Source organism: Diospyros lotus, chromosome 4 (genome assembly GCF_014633365.1).
Source record: "Diospyros lotus cultivar Yz01 chromosome 4, ASM1463336v1, whole genome shotgun sequence".
In the NCBI taxonomy this organism is placed as follows: Eukaryota; Viridiplantae; Streptophyta; class Magnoliopsida; order Ericales; family Ebenaceae; genus Diospyros; species Diospyros lotus.
The window spans coordinates 5,762,800-5,782,328 of NC_068341.1; the positions used below are offsets into that span (position 1 = coordinate 5,762,800).

The 19,529-nt window shown below is 34.7% G+C and overlaps 1 protein-coding gene across 4 annotated transcripts in view; it reads left to right on the forward strand.

Moving 5' to 3' along the window:
• The first annotated feature begins 6,500 nt into the window (after positions 1 to 6,500).
• Positions 6,501 to 19,529, forward strand: part of LOC127799912 (sucrose nonfermenting 4-like protein) — a 28,099-nt gene continuing 15,070 nt past the window's right edge. The window contains exons 1-4 of one of the 4 annotated variants that reach the window (XM_052334192.1): positions 6,501 to 6,779; positions 6,921 to 7,283; positions 7,439 to 7,526; positions 18,141 to 18,323. In XM_052334192.1, coding sequence (XP_052190152.1) covers positions 7,174 to 7,283; positions 7,439 to 7,526; positions 18,141 to 18,323 — 381 coding nt within the window. In that variant the 5' untranslated portion in view covers positions 6,501 to 6,779; positions 6,921 to 7,173. The remainder of the gene's footprint in view (positions 6,780 to 6,920; positions 7,284 to 7,438; positions 7,527 to 18,140; positions 18,324 to 19,529) is intronic. The other 3 variants (XM_052334193.1, XM_052334195.1, XM_052334196.1) reach the window with 3 other exon arrangements.

Sequence of the window (19,529 nt, forward strand, 5' to 3'; positions counted from 1 at the left end):
CCTAATACTAAAAGTGGCCTCCAATGCAACGTTGAAAATTAAAATGGGTAACACATCACGAGCAATAGATGAAATAATAGAAACCTAAGACAAATAATTTTCCATCATTTTAAAATGTCAAAATCATCTTTATCCTTCTCATACACTTCATTCAAATACTTATGTATCACCAGTACCACCATTAATAAATTTATACTTTTTGTAACGAGGAATAAGTAGCTTCATTTTTAGGCTTTTAGATTTCTCCTTTCCACCACCCTTCTAGCACTTGAAGTGGAAACTTGAGACATCTCCCTTACTTATTCACTTTGAGATGTCAACTTTTCTTTATGCTTGTCGTATAAAATGTAAATAACATTCTTCGTTGAAAAACCAACACCAATACCTTTTTCATCTAAATACAATTCTTAAAATACGTATTCTATAAAATATAACTCTTACTTAGGATCAAACATCATAACAATATAAAATAAATACTTCATTTTTTATTGATCCTCGTCAAACTTATATTTCATTCATAGGTCTTCCATCAATAATAATAAGATTTACAAATTCTTATCCCAATTAGTTGTTTCAATATCTATTTTAAAATAATGATCTTGCTTGTCATATCTCTTAAAAATCGTTTCAAATTTGCATGTAATTTATAATATTAAGTGTGTTGAGTTGTATCTAGTTGCAACATTTGAAGACAACAAATATTTACATTCATTTTTTTTTTTCAACTTAACACATTATTTGAATTTCTTCAATCTAATAGGTGAAATCATCAAATATATCTCAATTTATCCCAAACCATTGTTACTATAATTCACTAATGTTTTTCAAATCATCTTGTACAACTAGATTAATTATATGAGTCACATATGTTGTATGGAGATAATGCCCATTTATAATGTTAAAATCTCATCTAGCTATTTTTTTCTCAAATTGAACCACAATAATATAATTTAGACGAGTATTATTAATTGTTAAAAGTAAAAACTCTACCAAGTTCCATATAATTCAGGGGCGAATCTAAGGGGGACAGGCACTGGCTGCAGCCCGTGCCCGCTCCAGCTCTCCCCCAAATCTGTCATGAGATTTGGACCATTAGAGACTAAAATGACTTCTAGATTTGGGGTCAACCCTCTCCCAGATCCATCACTAGATCCGCCCCTGATCTAATTAATCACTTCTCAATTGCCATGGAAATGACCTCCACCGTTATAACTATATATTGAATACGAGTTTAAGATTGTTTTACTTTATTTTCAATTGTTGTTAATAAAGTGTATTGTCAAACATATATAATTAATCTTTTCAATAAATGATTATATGTCAATAGTTAAACAAATTATTTGACAATAATTTTTCAACTTTACAAGTATACCCATATTCTCACTCTATCCCACAATCCCCTTTGAAACTAGTTGAAATCGTAATTGCATTTAATTGGGTTTCAATAGTATTAGTGTGTCTTTTACAAGATTGCATATGATTCCTTAAAAAATTAATTATATTTTTTTCTAAATCACAATGAATCCATCTAGAGTAATAGTTGCATTTACTTTTCAACTCACCCATAAAACTTGTAAATTTAGTAAAATGATCCCAAATCGTTGAATGTACTTTAATTATTATTATTTTTTTATAGCCTAAGTTTCAAGTTTCACCTGATTAGTCTTGATGACAAACGACCTTCTTTCCTGATTTGCTCGTCGAATAAACTCAAATACAATTACAGCTTATACATACACATAGTAGGAACATTCAGTTCACACCTCCACATAAGATAAATATCACTATAAGGATTTGATCATTGATATTTCATGTAAAACTCCACGTACTTTATCATTAAACCATCCTCGTGAGGGCTATTTTAATTGCTTTTTCTTTATCTTACAAGTGTTGTACTATTATCAGATGATTTTGCATAAGTATTAGCTACACTTGGTGGAGTCATCAAATATTTGTTATAGGTAAGATTGTTTGTAATGTCTTTTCGTCACAAGATCTAAAATTAATATAATTTTAACTAATATATATTAAAATAACTTATATCAAATCAAACATTATTGAAAATCAAATGAAATTACTCGAATACATATTATAGACACATTGCAAGATGAAGATGTTGAGATCCTTTTGTATCACTATTACAAGAACTGTTATATATAGAAATAATTCATAGAATATAAAGAAGCCACTGAACAATCATTATCAACTGTTACAAGAACTGTTGCAACCAAATGGATCAAATAACAATTGCAAAACTCACAGTATACAAGCCAACCACTGAATAATCTAATCAAATAATAGTTGTAGGAATTTTTACAATCCAATCATAGTACTTAATGTTGGATTCTTAATCCAACATTAGGCTCATATACGAATAATTATGTATTGTGAACTGTAAAATAATCTAAGCTCAATTAAAAAGTGATATGTTAAGTTTTGAGTTTTAATATATCTAATTAATAAGGTATGAGCCTTTAATGTGTAGATATTTAAAGGATCATTATATTTTCTTGATGGGATGAAACAAAATTATCAATAGGGTAACGGGCTGTTACCTCTATAAATACAGCGATTATGGTCCCCAAGTCACACGAACGAATCAATTATATTTTTGTATCCCATCATCAGAAACTAGTTGCGAAGAGAAACTTAAATAATTCTCTTAGAAATTCGTGTTGATCTAGAAGGCTTGCCGCACGGATCTAAAGAGACATAATTAGTATAGATTCAGGTACGCTTTCGTTTATTATTTATTTATTCTTGATGATTTGATATAATTATTCTTTATATTTGAGTGATAATTTTCGCAAAAAGATTTAAAGTTTACAACACTGAATTTACAAAGCAATCCAATATTACTGAAATAACAGTACCAAATTCACTAATTCAGCATAACAAAGCTCAAACTAACTCACAACACATCAACCATCACAGATCAAGCATCAAAGCACTCCAAGATTAAACTCAAACTAAAATAATTAAACTAAAAGCTATATCGCCGGTTCATCACTAAACTGCATATATCAATTCAGTATAATAAAAAAGTTACATCATCACTAAACTAAAACTAAAAGAATTAAAAACCCTAACTAACAGGATTACAAAACTTAAAACTAAAAGATTTAAAAACCTAACTAACATAATTGAAAACCCAAACAAAAAGAATTAAAACCTTAACTAGCATAATTAAAAACTGAACCTAAAAGAGTTAAAAACCCTAACTAGCATAATTAAAAACTGAAACTAAAAGAATAAAAAAATTGCCTGGAGTCGGGCTGCTTGGCATCCATGAAAATAAAAAGAGGAGAGGAGGCGGCAAAGAGAAGTCAGAGGAGTGATTAATTGCTTTGCATGTGGAATGAGAGGCAAGAGGGGGGCGGAGAATGGACATTGAGAGCATGCATGGAGAAGACTGAAGGAGTGAGGTTTGAAAGAGACGAGAGAATGAGGTTCTATTAATTAATGTCACGTATTAGGTCAAGGTGTGTTCTAGAATTAGGGTTTAATTAGTATATATATATATTATTTAAAATGACAACATTTAGATATTATTGTTATATATAATTAATTTGGTTCGCTTCAATTAGTTTATTTATTTTATCAAAACTAACCGAACTAACCTAGAGTTCCAAGAAAAATAACCTAATTGAATAGTGATAAATAACTAACCAAATTAAATTGATATTTCAGTTGATTCGGTTCTATTTCATCAATTGAATTAACCAAAAATTCTACACTCCTAGTGATATACAGTCGTATGTACCATTATTTTAAACAATAATATTTTGACAATGTTTAAGTTTTAAATTTTTCATTTAATTTTTTATATCCAGAAAAGTGTTTTTTTGTAGTGTTTAATTTATTTTATAAGTATTATAGTTTTTTGAGCTTTTTTTTTATTAATTTTTGAATTTTTACTTTTTCCTTTCAAACAAACCCTTGAAAATAAAGAAAAATATCCTCGAATGTCTTATTTAACAAAGAAAAATAATTTTGTTAACAACATTTAAACTGATGATCTCTTTAAATTATAATAAATTTATAAATAATTTTACCACTACATCAAAATTTGTTTTGTTCAAAATTTAATTTATGAACATCAAATTTAAACTATAATTGTCAAGCACTATCAAGTAATTAAGTATTTATTTAAAAACTTTATTTTTTTTATTTGCACATGCGCAGCACATGCTACCCTTTTAGTAATGTAAAGATTTGAATATTACATGTAACTTATTTTTAAAATAATTATGTGATAAATAAAGATTATAAAAGTTATTATTTTATAGTTGTGGAAACACTTTTAATGGATATAATTCATATTAAACACGAGAATAACTTGTTTCGGAATACTTACGAGCAAAATAATTAATCAAATTGAATCCCTTATATGCACTAAAGAATAGCATCCGCTTATCGAGTCTTTTTTCACATCATTTTTAAGAAGATAACTTATTTGACTTATTTTTAAAAACAACCCCTTATACTTTAAAGTTAATTTTGGAAGCTCATGTAGTTTTATTTTGTTTCACTCATAGCCTTTCATTAATTTTAATAACTAATGTCGCATATTTTGAATCAAAGTAGTTTTTTTTTTAATGTTTTAATTAAATATATAAATTTTAATTTAATAAAAATTAAATAAAATATAATTAAAAAATCAAATAAATGAGATGAAGAGTTACCGATTAATCGAAAATCATTTTTGACAAGTGACTATTATTCTTCTTATTTTTCTTCCTCTTCTTTAGTCTTTCTTACCATTTAAGATGATAACATTGAAGATTAGTCCCAAAATTTCTAGAACAAATCCACATTGGTTTGATCATATTCATCTTATTCTTCTTCTTCAATCCATCATTTTCTTTGATCCATCTCATTCTTCATCGCTAAATATTTTTCTTATTCTTTATCTCTTAATGTTGGTTATAAGAAAGTTAAAAAAAGGATGGTTCCTAGCACCATTGTTATTGCTATGGTGAACCTTTTTTTCTTCTTAAATTTTGGCCAACTAAGAAGAATAAGATTTTGAATATCAAACCCAAAACTTCCATAACAAATCTATTTTGGTTCATCTCTTATCTTATTATTCTTCAATCTATCATTTTTTTGTATTTATCTTATTCTTCATCGCTACATTTTTTTCTTATCTCTCATCTCTCGATGTTCGTTCTAAAGAAAGTTACAAAAGATGGTGGTTCAAATACTGTCATTTCTGCAATTGTAAACCTTTTTTTTCTTTTAAAATTTTGTGTTAATTTTTATTTGTATGTTAATTAATTTGACATAAAGTAAACAATGCTATCCTTCAAGTTAACGAAACTATTGTGTTTGCAAAAATTAAAATCACAAGGACATTTGGAACAATTTTAAATTACACGGGTATCTTAGTGTATATAAAATTTATCTTTTTATAACCAATTAAATTTGTCTATGATGCTTGAGAAAATTACATTTAAACATGTTTAATTTTTTCAAAATTTCAATATAAATACTTTTGTAATTTATGATGAATTGTTGTAAAAAATAGGTCATTTAAAATTATATTTTTGGGTAAATTAATGGAAAAATATAAAACTTTTAGCAAATTTATATTGTCTTTTTAGTTTTTCGAAGGTAAATTATACAAACTTCTTTGAGGTTAGACTAAATTCAAGAGATCTCTCACTCTGTAAGGTTATAAGAATCTCATGTATCATTAAAAATAGATAATATGTTTAGCTTATTTTTACATTTATTATTATGTTATCTATTTATCGCTTTATATCTCTACTCTAATTTCATGTTCCTTTACAAAATAAACACCAATTATGATTGTGATGATGGAACAACTGGTGTCCTTATTTTTTAACCTTGACAATTCTAATTATATTATTAAATCTCAAGATTGTTGGGTTGGATCTTTAGCTCACGAGAGATAAATAAATAAGAGAAATATAATAGAAAAAAAAAAACAAAAAGAGACTGTAAGATTGTAAGATTAATTTAGTTATTGTAACAAGCAAACCAGATAATAGGTTTAATATAATATTGAAGTTGGAGAGAGAAATAACAAAAGGAGAAAATAACAAATTTTTGCTATTGTCATTGTCAATCTTTTAATTTTGTCTCTTTAAGTGATAAATTAAAAATAATATAAAAAATCAATTATTTCATGAGAATAATATGATTAGCCACTATTTATTTCATCTCTATTCACTTATTAACATAATCTATAATATAAAATATATTTTATGGATGATATATTACATAAAATATTTTTTACACATTGAAAATTAATATTTATATTGATTGGAGGAACGATTTTACTTTTTTTGAAATTTTAAAATGCGAGCTAACAGTAAAAATATGAAAATAATTGTTTGTCTAATTATTTTATATAATAAAAAATACTTTGAAGGCAAATTATTTTATATATTAAAAACCAAACAATAAAGTTTTAAGGATTTAAATAGGTTGTTCCCAAACAGCCCTTATTTAAAAAAGTTCAATTTAATTATATCCTGTTTCCATTCCGGTCCCGGTCTCGGGTTCGCTGAGCTTCCGTACGCAAGAACGTCCAAAATTGCACAATTTCTAGGGTTAGCTTTCCCTTCACAATTTTCATTTGCTTCTCCGATTCCTCTCGCAATCACTGCCATATCCTTCAATCAATTCGCACTTTCCAGGGGTTCAGACCGGCGGTACATTCCCGATTAGTTCACAGGCTAGATCGCTGGTTCGGATTCCCCCTTGTTATTGAAATCCGACGCCTTGTATTTACTTCATTCTGTGACCTTGTGAGCTCTAATTCGATAGAACTAGGGTTTTCTGGGGTTCGTTCGTTCAATATATGTAGGAGTTAAATGTAACTTATTTTCTTTTTTGTTTGCTTGGTTTTTTATTTTTCTTCGAATTGCGGGTGTTATGGCTTGTTGAAGATTGCGTTTCTGTTGGGTATTTTTCTAAGTCAGTGTTGATTGCAAATTTGAGGCTCTGGCGGTTGATTATGGAGGTTGGAATTATATTGCTGGTTGCCGAAGGAAATTCAATGTGGGTCAATGGGGCGCTGGATTGTGAAATAACTTATTGATTTTCATTATCTGGTCGAGAGTTGTTTAGAAAATTTGCTTCCGAAAAAATAGTTGGTTGGAGAGTGTATTAGTTATTCGCGAGTGAAAGTTTTCTTTGAGCATGGATTATGGGAGGGAAACCGGTGAAGCATCAGACACAGCGCTAATCCCGACGCGATTTGTGTGGCCTTATGGGGGAAGAAGCGTTTCTCTCTGTGGTTCATTTACAGGGTGAGACTTCAACCAAATGCTTGTTCTTGAACCATAATGTTAATTCCTAGCCTAGTTGAAATGTATTCAATTTTATTACTGTTTCTCCATAACTTTGTTTAGTTTTGGTTATTTTATTGATCTAATGCGATGGGAAGTGAACTTCAATAACATAGGTGGTCCGGACATTATCCAATGACTCCTCTTGAAGGGTGCCCTACCGTATTTCAGACAATTTGCAACTTACCACCAGGTCACCACCAGGTTGGTTCATATTTTGGTGCTTTTATTCCACATCTGATTTTGTAGTTTATATAGGGCCATCTTAACAGGATAAACTCCAAAGTGGGTTTTAGCCTACTGCTGGACCTTATTTAGTTCCAATAAGAGTATGATCTCTTTTTATCAATTTCAAATAATTTCCTAGTAAATCAATTTATCATTCTTTTCGAAATTGTCAATCATGAATAATGAAGCAATGCTGATTTAGTTCATGTGTGGTACATGGATTCCGCAAATTTGTGAGTCTGTGACTTGTGTGGTGAAATTTATGCACTTGCTTGGTGGCAACATCTTGTAACCCTGTTATGGAAAATTTTGGAATTGCTGTTTCCTTTTGACAGAGATATGAAATGTTACTGTTAAATTTAAAGAATCCTGTTCACAGTGTCAATAATCAGTCGAAAAAGTATCAGAACTGTGTCAGTACCAGAGGAACTGACAAGGGCTGTAGCAGAATTCTGTGAGGGAATTCTGAGGTAATTCGGAAAAGGAAGACAAAAGAGAGAAGAAAGAGAGAGGGAAAATGAAGAGAGAGAGAGAGAGAGAGAGAGAGAGAGAGAGAATAACAGAATGGAGAGAGAGAATAAGATTATTTTCTCAATCATATATTGGGCATAGCCCCTTTACATATTTTTAGTTGGTTAGGGGGCCCTTCTAGAAGGTACTTCTGCTCAGCATGGCCGGTAACAGATTAGTACACCCCAATACAACTTACCAAGATTTCGGGTATGGACCATTCTACCCCTAGGAATGTGACAATACCCCTCCCCTTAAAACATTTATTGTCCTCAAGAAATTACAACAGTTGGGTAACTCGTGGAAATTGCTTGAGTAAATCCGGTAGGTATTCCCAAGTGGTGTGATCAAGGTGGTGGTTTGTCCATTGCACTAGTACCTGTGTCAGGGGAATGGTGTTATGGTAGGTCACCCTCTTGTCCAATACTGCTAGGGGCTCTTTGATCTCTTGGAGATTGGTTTCCATGGGGTGTAGATTTGGACTGATTAGATCATGGGATCCAATGGACTTCTTTAGCAGTGATACATGGAAGGCTGGGTGAATTCTGATCCCTTCTGGTAACTGTAGTCTATAAGCCACCTTACCTACCTTGGCCATCATCGGAAAGGGCTCGAAATACTTAGGGCCTAATTTAGACGGGGATGTTTAGCAAACAGATGCTGCTGAAATCTCCTTACCTTCAGGTATACCATGTCCCCTTTTTCAAAGCTTCTCTCACACATTTTCTTATCCACCATTTGTTTCATCCAGTTCTGTGCTACTATCAACTCCTCCTTGATCACTTGTAGGGTTTCTTGCCTTTGCTGTAGGTGTTGGTTTACTGCCAATTCCACATTGGAGTGGTGCATCACTTCTAGTATCAGTGGAGGTTTGCAATCGAATAATGCCTCGAAGGGAGACCTTTTTAAGGAATTGTGGTAGTTGGAGTTATACCACCACTGAGCAAGTGCTAATCACTAATTACGGCTCTTAGGTTTGGAAACATAGGCACCTTAGGTAGGCTTTGAGGCACTGATTTACCCTTTCAGTCTGCCTGTCCGTTTTTGGGTGGTAGGCTAGCTGTTGACATATGCAAATCGACCCCCAGCTGTTTGAACAACTCCTTCTAGAAATTACTGTTTAACACCTTGTCCCTATCTGAAGTTATGGACATTGGCAGTCCATGCACCTTCACCACAGAGTCTAATAGCAATCTAGCCATTTCAGAGGCTGTGAAAGGGTGGGCTAGGCGTAGGAAGTAGCTGAATTTTGTTAATCGGTCAACCACCACCATTATGGTGTTCTTCCTTTCAAACCTAGGGAGCCCCTCCACAAAGGCCATGGAGATTTGTTGCCATGCTTGTTCTAGTATCTTCAGAGGTTAAAGCAAGCCAGGGTATGGAACTTGCTTGTGCTTGCATCTTTGGCAAATAGAGCTCCCTAACAGAAATGTGGTCACTTCCTTCTTCATTATGGGCCAGTGAAATAGCTCTCACCTTGTTGTAAGTGACATTCAAGCTAGAGTGTCCTTCAATTGGTGAGTTGTGTAAAGTTTGTAGTATTTGCTTTCGGAGCTGGTTGTCATCCCTTATCACTAGCCTTTCCTTATATCTTAATAGCCCTACCTTCAGGGTATACCCCTTGTGCTTCGGTGGTCTTGCTGTCAGTTGAGTCATAAGATCCTTGGCCCAAGGTGTCTACTCATAGCTGGCTGACACCTCTTTTACTTAATTAAGGACTACGAATGAGATCACTTGACACTCCGCCACTTCTTATTTTCTTAATAGTGCATCAACCACTATATTTTCCTTCCTTTTCCTGTATTGGATGGTATTGTCTAACCCTAGTAATTTGGTTACCCCCTTCCTTTGTAACTACGTGCTGTTGTCCCAAGAATTTAAGACTCTCGTGGTCCGTCTTGATAACAATTGATTTCCTTCCAGATAATATCTCCATTTTTCCACTACCATTAGTACTGGTATGACCTCTTTGTTATAGATGCTTAGCCCCAAGTGTTTGAGAGCTAGAGCTTGACTGAGGAAAGCTATGGGTCTGCCCTCTTAAACTAACACTGCCCCCACTCTCGTGTCACAAGCATCTGTCTCTAGAATGAAAGGCTTGGTGAAATCAAGCAAGGCTAGTACAGGAGCTTGGGTCATAGCCCTTTTTAGGGAGATGAAGGCTGCCTTTGCCTTGGCATTCTATTCAAAGCCATTTTTCTTTAGCAACTCCATTAAGGGTTTGCTGATAACTCCATAGTTTCCAATAAACTTTTGATAATAGACTGTCAACCCAAGGAACCCCCTCAAGTCCTTGATGGTCTTGGGTATAAGCCATTCTATCATGGCAATGATCTTCTTAGGATCTGTAGTCACTCCTTCCCCTATGATAATGTGTCCTAAGTATTCCACCTCTCCTTCCGCAAAAGTACATTTAGACTTCTTTACAAACAGTTGGTTAGAATTGAGGATTTGGAAGTGGTTCTAAGGTGGCACAAGTGTTGTTCTAGGGAAGGGCTGTATACTAGGATGTCATCAAAGAAGACAAGGATAAACTTTTTGAGGTAGGGGCAAAAAATGTGGTTCATTAGTGCTTGGAAGGTGATAGTTGTGTTGGTTAGGCCAAATGTCATAACCAAGAATTCATATAAGCCTTGATGGGTTTGGAGGGCTGTCTTGGGAATGTCTGGAGAGCTCATCCTTGTCAAGCCCTTAGATGGAGGGCTGGGTAATGGAGGGAATTTGGACTAAATTCCAAGAAAGAAGATAGGAATTAAGAAAGGAACATAATGGGGGAAGGAAGGAAGACAAACGAGAGGGAATGAGAGATAAAGATGAGAGAAAGTCAAGAGAGAGATAGGCTCTTCTTCTAACTAACTTGCAACACCCTAACAACATTAAGCTACCCTTATAACTCTCTAATCATCTTACAACAACAACCCCTTACAGTATTTATAGCTCTATTTGTCCCTTATACCCCTAGGTTCATAACAATCCTGATATGGTGTTAACCATATGAGGTCAAATTTTGAAAATATAGTAGCTCTCGACAATTCGTCTGGTAGATCCTCTATGATTGGTATTGGGAATTTGTTTTTAATGGTGTGGGAATTAAGTTATCTATAGTCAATACAGAATCTCCAGGTTCTGTCCTTCTTCTTAACAAGAAGAACATGAGATGCAAAAGGGCTCTGGCTGGGTTGGATTATGAATTTGGAGAGCATGCCTTTGACCAAATGTTCAATTTCTACCTTTTGAAAAGGAGAGTATCGGTATGACCGAACATTTATGGGTTATGTGTTGGGTTTTAAGTGGATGGTGTGCTCTAGGAATCGATTAAGGGGTAGGGAGGATGGTTCCATGAATAAATCCTCAAATTTAGCCAACAAGGAGTGTAAAGAGTCGTTAGAAGTTACCTCGCTTGAGGGACATGTGAGGGCTTCCAATTTGAACCAATAGTGATCCTCTGTTGTGGGTGTATCGCTCCCCTAGTACTCCTCATACACTTCAATGGCATACACAGATTGCAACTGAGCTATGGCCTCATCTTCCTTGTTTAAATAATCTTTTTAGGTGGTTCCCCGAAATCACCTTGCATTCACCCCCTTCCACGCACCCTGTCAAGGATAATATCCTTCCTCCTCTCTCAAAAGTTACCTCTAAGATATTGAAATCAAATATCAAGGGACTTACTGTCCTCATCCAGTTAACACCTAACACAATTTGACAGCCCCCTAAGTGCAAGATCCTTAGGTCAATTGTGAATTCATGCCCTTGCATCCTCCAGGTGAAACCTTGACACTTGTCCCCACTAATCATCTTGTTGCCATTGGCAACGGTGACTGATAGGGGAATGGTGGCCTGTAGTATGCATTGTAGTTCCTTGGTTGCACCCTCATCCAAGAAACTATGAGTACTCCTACTATCAATGAGTACCACCAGCTTCTTCTTCCCTATTGCCCCTTAATCATTACCTTTTTCGAGGGATGGCCTTCTAGTGCATGGAGGGAGATCTGTCCCCCTTCTTCTCTTTCCTTTGCGTTGCCCTCGGCTTCCAACTTCATCTGCATAAGTTGTTTTCGGTAATTGGTGCTCTGGAGTGTACCTTTCCCCACACTTGAAGCACAACCTCATATGTCTTTTCTGATCCAAAGTGAGGGACCTCACCGGAGCGGAGTGGTGGATTGGCACTCGGGGTAAGTAACCACCTTGTTCACTGGTGGGCTGCTACCCTTGCATGCTCCTCCCACTTGATTTTGCCAACTGCCCCCTCCATACCCTTTTGAGGATATCTTATACTTCCTCACAAAAGCTTCTATGACAATTCATGCAGGCGAGCCTTCTCTGTTGCCTGCCTCATCATGGTGGGTTACAACATCTTCACCATCAGTCTAAGCTTGTCATTTAGCCCCCCTAAGGAAGCTAGATACAAAGTAATGCTCATTTGAGGTTGGATGAGCATGACTAAGTATGGACTTAAGCTCCTCAAATCGGGTATGATACTGCTCCACTGTCCTTTCTTGTTTTAACTTATTAAATTGCTCCACCATATCCGTCAATCTCCTTTCTCCAAAATGGGCACAAAACTCCTCCACAAATTATGGCCATCTCCATTCCACTCTCCGCCAACTCCAACTTTGGAACCATGAATCCGCCACATCGTTCAAGTAGGCAGCTGCCATGCTCACTTTGTTCTCCTCTGCCACCCAGTAGTGATAGAAGAAAAGATCACATCTCCAGATCCACCACCCGGGCGTTCAAATATCGGAATCTCTTGCTTCGACATAGGGTTGTTTGCTTGGTTGACCATGGTTCCCTGTAGTGCGGTTTCAGCTGCATATTCTATCCGTTCTTCCCTCTCTTGTCTTCCCTTGTCTCCCAGGATGATCGATGTTGCCATGGCTCGCGGTGGAAAATCCATCGACAAGCTTGGATTCAGTTGCTTGGAGAATATGGCAAGCGCAACACTCAACTGCTAACTCAGCCTCGAGAATTCTTCTCGTAGATGCGAGAAGTCCCTCCGCAAATTCCTTTCCATCTCTAGTACGTCCGCTTGGATGCAACTTACATCTTCTTGAGTGTTCCTAACACCCATTTCCACCGTTTCCAACCTCTCATCAACTTGTTCATGGTTCTGCCTAAGGCCTGCTTGCTTCTATGACGTCCAATCTTGATTCCATTTGCTTCATACGTGTTCCTTTGACCATCTTCTTCGGCCAGTGATCTCCGGCTTTGATATCAATTGTTAGTACTGGAGGAACTGACAAGGGTTGTAACAGAATTCTGTGAGGGAATTCTGAGGTAATCCAGAAAAGGAAGAGAGAAGAGAGAAGAAAGAGAGAGAAAATGAAGAGAGAGAGAGAATAAGAATCTTTTCTCAATCATATACTGGGTATAGCCCCGTTACATATTTATAGTTGGTTAGGGGCCCCTTCTAGAAGGTACTGCCACTTAGCACAGCCGGTAACGACTTAGTACACCCCAATATAGCTTACCAAAATTTTGGGTATGGACTGTTTTACCCCTAGGAATGTGACAAACTGGAAAGAAATAGCTCCCAAGGAAAGCACATCAGCCATTGGTTATCAAAGCCAACAGAGAATAATCATATGGGCTTCACTCAGATATGCTTAATACAATCGATGAAAAAACAATCGATGAAAAATTAAAGAAGGCATTATATATTATATTTCTTTTATTAATGTGAAAATTGTACCTTTTTTGGCTTGAAATGGTGTTTCAAACTATTAGTGATAGGTAGTTCATAGTTGGTTTTTATATTTTGTTGAGTTGAATTGAGTGCCTTCCTAGTGAAGGAAGGAACATCACTCCAAAAGAAGAAGCCATACAAATATTCCAAGCTATTATTATAACATTCTGTTGGTTCTGCTCATGTATGTCAAGGAACTCTATGGTTCAGCTTTAGTCAACTTGAAGAAGGGGAAGAGAAGAAGAAGGGGTGCCACCAGTGCACAAGACTCTGTTATGTGAGGGTGGATGAAGGATTGTTTTTGTACACAACCTTACCTTTACTTTGTAAAAGGAGACTCCTTCAACAACTTGAACCATGACATTCCAATCATAAAGAGGCGACCTTATCATTACTACAAAGGCTTGCCCTCGAGAAGAGGAAGGAGAAGAAGTTTCTTTCCTGACTATTGACTAATGTTAAAAATTTGTTGGCTTTGCTCATGTTTGTCTAGAAACTCCGTGGTTCAATTCTAGTCAACTCGTCTTCATTTTTTGTTGTGCTGGAAGAGCGGTAAAACTTTTTGGAGGATTCTTTATTGCATGTGTCATGAACTTCCAATGAAGCACATGTGCATTCATGCATGAAAACATCCAATGAAGCATACATGCATTCATGTGAATAGCTTCCCTAATTAGCAAGTTTAAACAAGAAGTGACAAGTTAGGGCTAAGCATGCAGACACATATAATCTTTTCACATCTCACATTTTGATGGAATCATAGAGAAATCTAGATAGTAATCTCTGTTATGATTCTATGAAGTATGAACCTTCAAAAATAGTGTATTAAAACCAAAACACAACCCTCCAAAATTGGTTAGGGGCCATTCTTTAATTAGGCTGAGATTTCAGAGGTTGCTCCACTTAGAGAAATCAGAACTTGCCATATAATGTATTGTTGCTAGTCATGCCACCTGTATAATCTTGGTTTGAATTGTATTTCCTTTGTTTAAATGCTTGAAAGTAGAAAGTAGATGTCAACTTCTTGATTTTTTCCACATAAGAACATGAGGATTAAATACAAGATAACAAATGCACAGGTGCATTCAAATGGAAAAATCATAATTTTTTTGCATGCCATAAGAGGTTACTGCCAAATTTGGGTGGCTTCGTCAAATAATTGTCCACTTGGCTGCTAAAAGTCTTTTTGGTTAAGCACTTTAGAATATGATAGCTCTAGCCTCTTAAGGCTTCCAATTTGGTTACAACATGAGTCATTCATTTTATATGGGGTTTTTCTATCATGTGCCTTAAGGGGACGGGATTAGGTGTAATAAATATACTTTGTCTTGTACACTTTGTTTTCAGACAAGGTGTATCTATTACAACTCGAGTTTAGGTCTGAAACATTTCTGTTGGTTGGTGAAATGTTTGGAAACACGACATATTATCACCAACCAATAGGAGTTTTCGGAGATTGAAGAAAACCTTGTCTGAAGGTGTATTTATTACACCTCATCCTACGCCTAATAAGAAAACCTTTTTGTATATACAAAAATCCATATGGGATTGCTGAAAAGCACAGTTTGTGAAAAATGGGAGGCACTTTTTAGAAAAAAAAAAAAAATTGTAAGAGGGGGACATTTGAACTTTGTTACTAAAGATGGTAGTAATATTTGAACCATTGTGTTAAAAAAAGATGGAATGTCTCATATTTGTTTATTGTTTGTTTCTTGCCACATAATGTATGACCCAATCTCACATCGGTAGTCTACTGGGGAGGTCTTAGGTATATTTCTTGGTCCCATGAGCCCATAAGTCTCCTTTGACTAGCATTTTTGGGTGAGGACTACTTGTGTTATAGGTGGTATCAGAGCTAAGCTAGGACTGTTATTGCATGAGTGCAGGCTAGGAAAGTGTTATGAATTCGACTTGGGTCAAATGTTCGATATGGAATTTTTAGCCTAGCGAGAATGCGAGGTATTAAAGGAGGGGAGTTTGCATGACCGAATCCCACATCGGTAGTCTAGTGGGGAGCTTTTGGGTTTACCACTTGGCCCCATGAGCCCATAAGTCACATTCAGCAAGCACTTTTGGGTGAGGACTTGTGGTGTTACACTAAACTTCAATATCAATCAGGTAGCAAAATGTAGTATCTGTCTCTCTCTCTGTGTGTGTGTTCATGAGCATGTGGATCTTGACAGATCAAGTAAGGGTGTAATGGTGCCTTGTGCTGTTAGGATTTTAGTGATATATATATATATATATATATAAGCTGGCTAAAATAAGAGAAAGAAAAATAATGAATTTTGAGCCAAGTGAAGTGGATAAATGAAAATCAAAAGGTGCTAATAAATGAAGCAATCAAGGAGAAATGGAAGGAGTATTTGTTGAAGTTATTCAATGAAAGTGGAGAAATAAGTATTTTGTTGAGACATGTTAGTAACTTTGAAGAAGATAGGAATTACATGTTCTATAGATGCATTATTTCAAATCAAGTTAAATAATCTATGGAAAAAATGATGGTAAAACAATTGGACAGGATAATACACTGATAAAAGCATGGAAATGTGTGGAAGGAGATGACACATTATGGCTAACGAAATTACTAAATGCAATCCTTAAATAGAAGAGGATGTGTGACAACTGGAGAAAGAGCACCCTAGTGCCCATTTATAAAAATAAAGGAGCTGTTCAAATATGTGAATCCTTTAAAGGGATCAAACTAATATGCCATATTGGAAATTTTGGAGATGGTGATTGAGCAAAAGTTAAGGACAAAAATTAAGGTCGCTAAAAAACAATTTGGTTTTATGCTTTGGCTGATCAATAATGGAAACTATCTACTTATTGAGGCATATTATGGAATGGTTTAGAGGTAAACAAAACAATTAGCATAAGCATTTATAAACTTAGAAATAGCCTATGACAAAGTATTGAAGAAGTCTTGTGGATAGGTTTAGAGAAAAAAAAAAAGAGTTTGAATTCCTTGTATGCAATTTTATTAGGGATAAAATGTGTGTTAGGACCTATGGAGGAAATATTGAGATTTTCTCAACTATGATTGGATTATACCAAGGATCTGTACCAAGTGTTTACTTCTTTGCTCTTGTGACGGATGAACTCATAAATCACATTCAAGGAGAGGTGTCTTAAGTGTATTTTTTTGCAGAAAGTATTATATTGGTGAATGGGAAAAAGGAAAGGTGCAAATATTAGCTTCAATCATGGAATAACACCTTAAAATCCAAAAGCTTTCAAGTTGAGCAGGTTAAAAATCAAATATACAAATTGTTTACGTTCACTAAAGATAGAAGTGTGGTTAATGTCATGCTGAGACTCAGAGATAAAGTTACTCTTAAGAAAAGATCAATTTAGATATCTTGGATCAATTATTCAAAAATAAAAGGAGATTATTGAGGATATTACTTTGTGTTAACGATGGTTAAAGTGGAGAACTGTGTGTGATATTTATGTGATTGTAAAAATCCCATTAAAACAAAAAGGAAAGTTTTGTTGGATAGATATAAAACCATCTTTGTTGTATCGCTCAAAATGTTGGGCAATAAAGTATGAATATAAGTAAATGTGTAAGTAATTGAGATGCAAATATTACAATTGATGTGTGATTGTACAAGAAAGAGGCAAAATTAGAAACAAGACTATTCGTCATAAGTATGTGCCTATTGAATATACGATTAAGACATTTTGGACACATGAGAAGAAAACTGATTAACACACTTGTAAGGCAAGTAGATGGAACTGAAGAAATTTGTAGTCAAAGAAGTAGAGGATAACTAACAAAAACTTCTCAAGAAGCATTAAACTTGACGTTGTGATGTGGGATAGATCTGGAATTCTGCTAATACCTACTGATTAGAGTTTTATTCAGGGTTAGAAAGCTGGGGAAAATTGTTGACAAGATTAGGGTTTTGATATGTAGTGGGATAGTGCGAAAATTGTTGAACAGGTTAATGCTAATCTAGTTTTAAGTGGTATGGTGGGGACTAGCAATTCGGAAAGAGTTAATGAACATGGTCTAATCTGATAATCCAAAATAATCATAACAATAGTAATATGTGGTATAGGTAATGAGGGTCAGGAAAAGCCTCATTCTTTTTTAATAATATTACAGCTGAATTCTGCCCTGGAACTATTTGAATTTGTCTGAATTATTGAAGCTATGAAGTTCTTAAATGCTTGCCTTTTTGTTTGGGAATGCTATCAAGTTGTCGTCATCATTGCTTCTTTTTTTGTTTACAAGATTATTATTTGTATTGACACAGTATGTGCTTGTATGCTTATATGTTTGTGTTTGTTTATTATGCTTATATGTTGTGTTTGTTTATAAGTTTAAGCTTGTCTGCAGTTTTGGAACCTAATGTCCTTCTGTTTACTTCTTTTACAAACAGTACAAGTTTATTGTTGATGGTGAATGGAGACATGATGAACAACAGCCATTTGTGAGCGGGAACTATGGGCCAGTGAATATTGTTGTATTAACTAGGGAATCTGACTATGGTCCTGCAATCCTCACTCCACAAATCCCCGCTGGTTCTAACATGGATGTGGATAATGAAGCCTTTCAGCGTTTGGTATGAGTCGGATACTATGAACTTTCTCCATAGCTAGTTGCCTGGAACTTGATATGTCTTCCTCTTGTCATCTGCCCATTGTAAATTCTATTAAAATGAAAGTGTGCTGAGCATTGCTCCTCTTTTTCATTAAAATGATTGCCATGCGTTAGGAATTCCTGTTATTAACTATTTTTGCATGGTGGTAAAGTCATATATTGGTGTATTTTTATATGCACATGGACACCTTTACCTCATGTTACTGGATCAAGAGTCAGATATCCTGTATGCATATATCTATGCACATGACAATGTTCATAGGTTGCCATTTTTGAGGTTAGTGTGATCTTGTTACACATATTTCATGCTAACTGTTTGTTTGTCTTTTTCCTCCTTTTTTAGTGGCCAAGGGAATTGGCTTAATTGGATTAGTTCATGTATGCCCTTTTTCTCTTAGCAAATCAGTGGATTCTTTTCACAATGTCCCAAATGATGAACTCGAAAGTATAAAAAATATGCCCACTTTTGAGTTCTGAAATTTCTTTATATATTATGAATTGAGGAAGGAAGCTGAATTTTCCCTGGTTTCTAATGGGATGAATCTTAAAAACAAAAATTAAATTAAAAAAAAGTTTTCTTAGAAGAGTCATAATTTTTCTCCTCCTCTTTGCAGGGGTTTGTTTCAAATTCCTTTTCTGCTGTTCTATCATTAGTTGTTCTCATTTGCCAGTGCATTTGTAAATTTCCTACAATATCCTCCTGTAGCATAGTATCAAGAAGTTGCTGAACTTTTGAGGCCCATCTGATAAGCATTTTCTGTTTCCTATGTGTTGTTTCTGTTACCGTTTTCTGAATGTGAAAAGAAAAGCAGCCTGATAACCGTTCTAATATTTAGGAAGGTTGTGATGTTGTGAATTGATTAGGATACTAAAATATGGTTACATTATTACTACAATACCTATTAAATATCATTATATTAACTGAAAGAATATCTAGGGGAAATCAATCATTCACCCATAATTATTCAATAGCTTTAGGAGGATATTTATACAAAGAGAAACCTAAAAAATCTCCTAAAAATACTCCTACTTTATAGCTATAGATAACCTATATTTAATTTTATAAATACACATTAGATATATCTATAAAACTGCTGATATTAGCTGCTATTTATCTCTTTAAACTCCTTTCCCATCTAGGACTGCTACCTCATCTAAACTCCTCCTT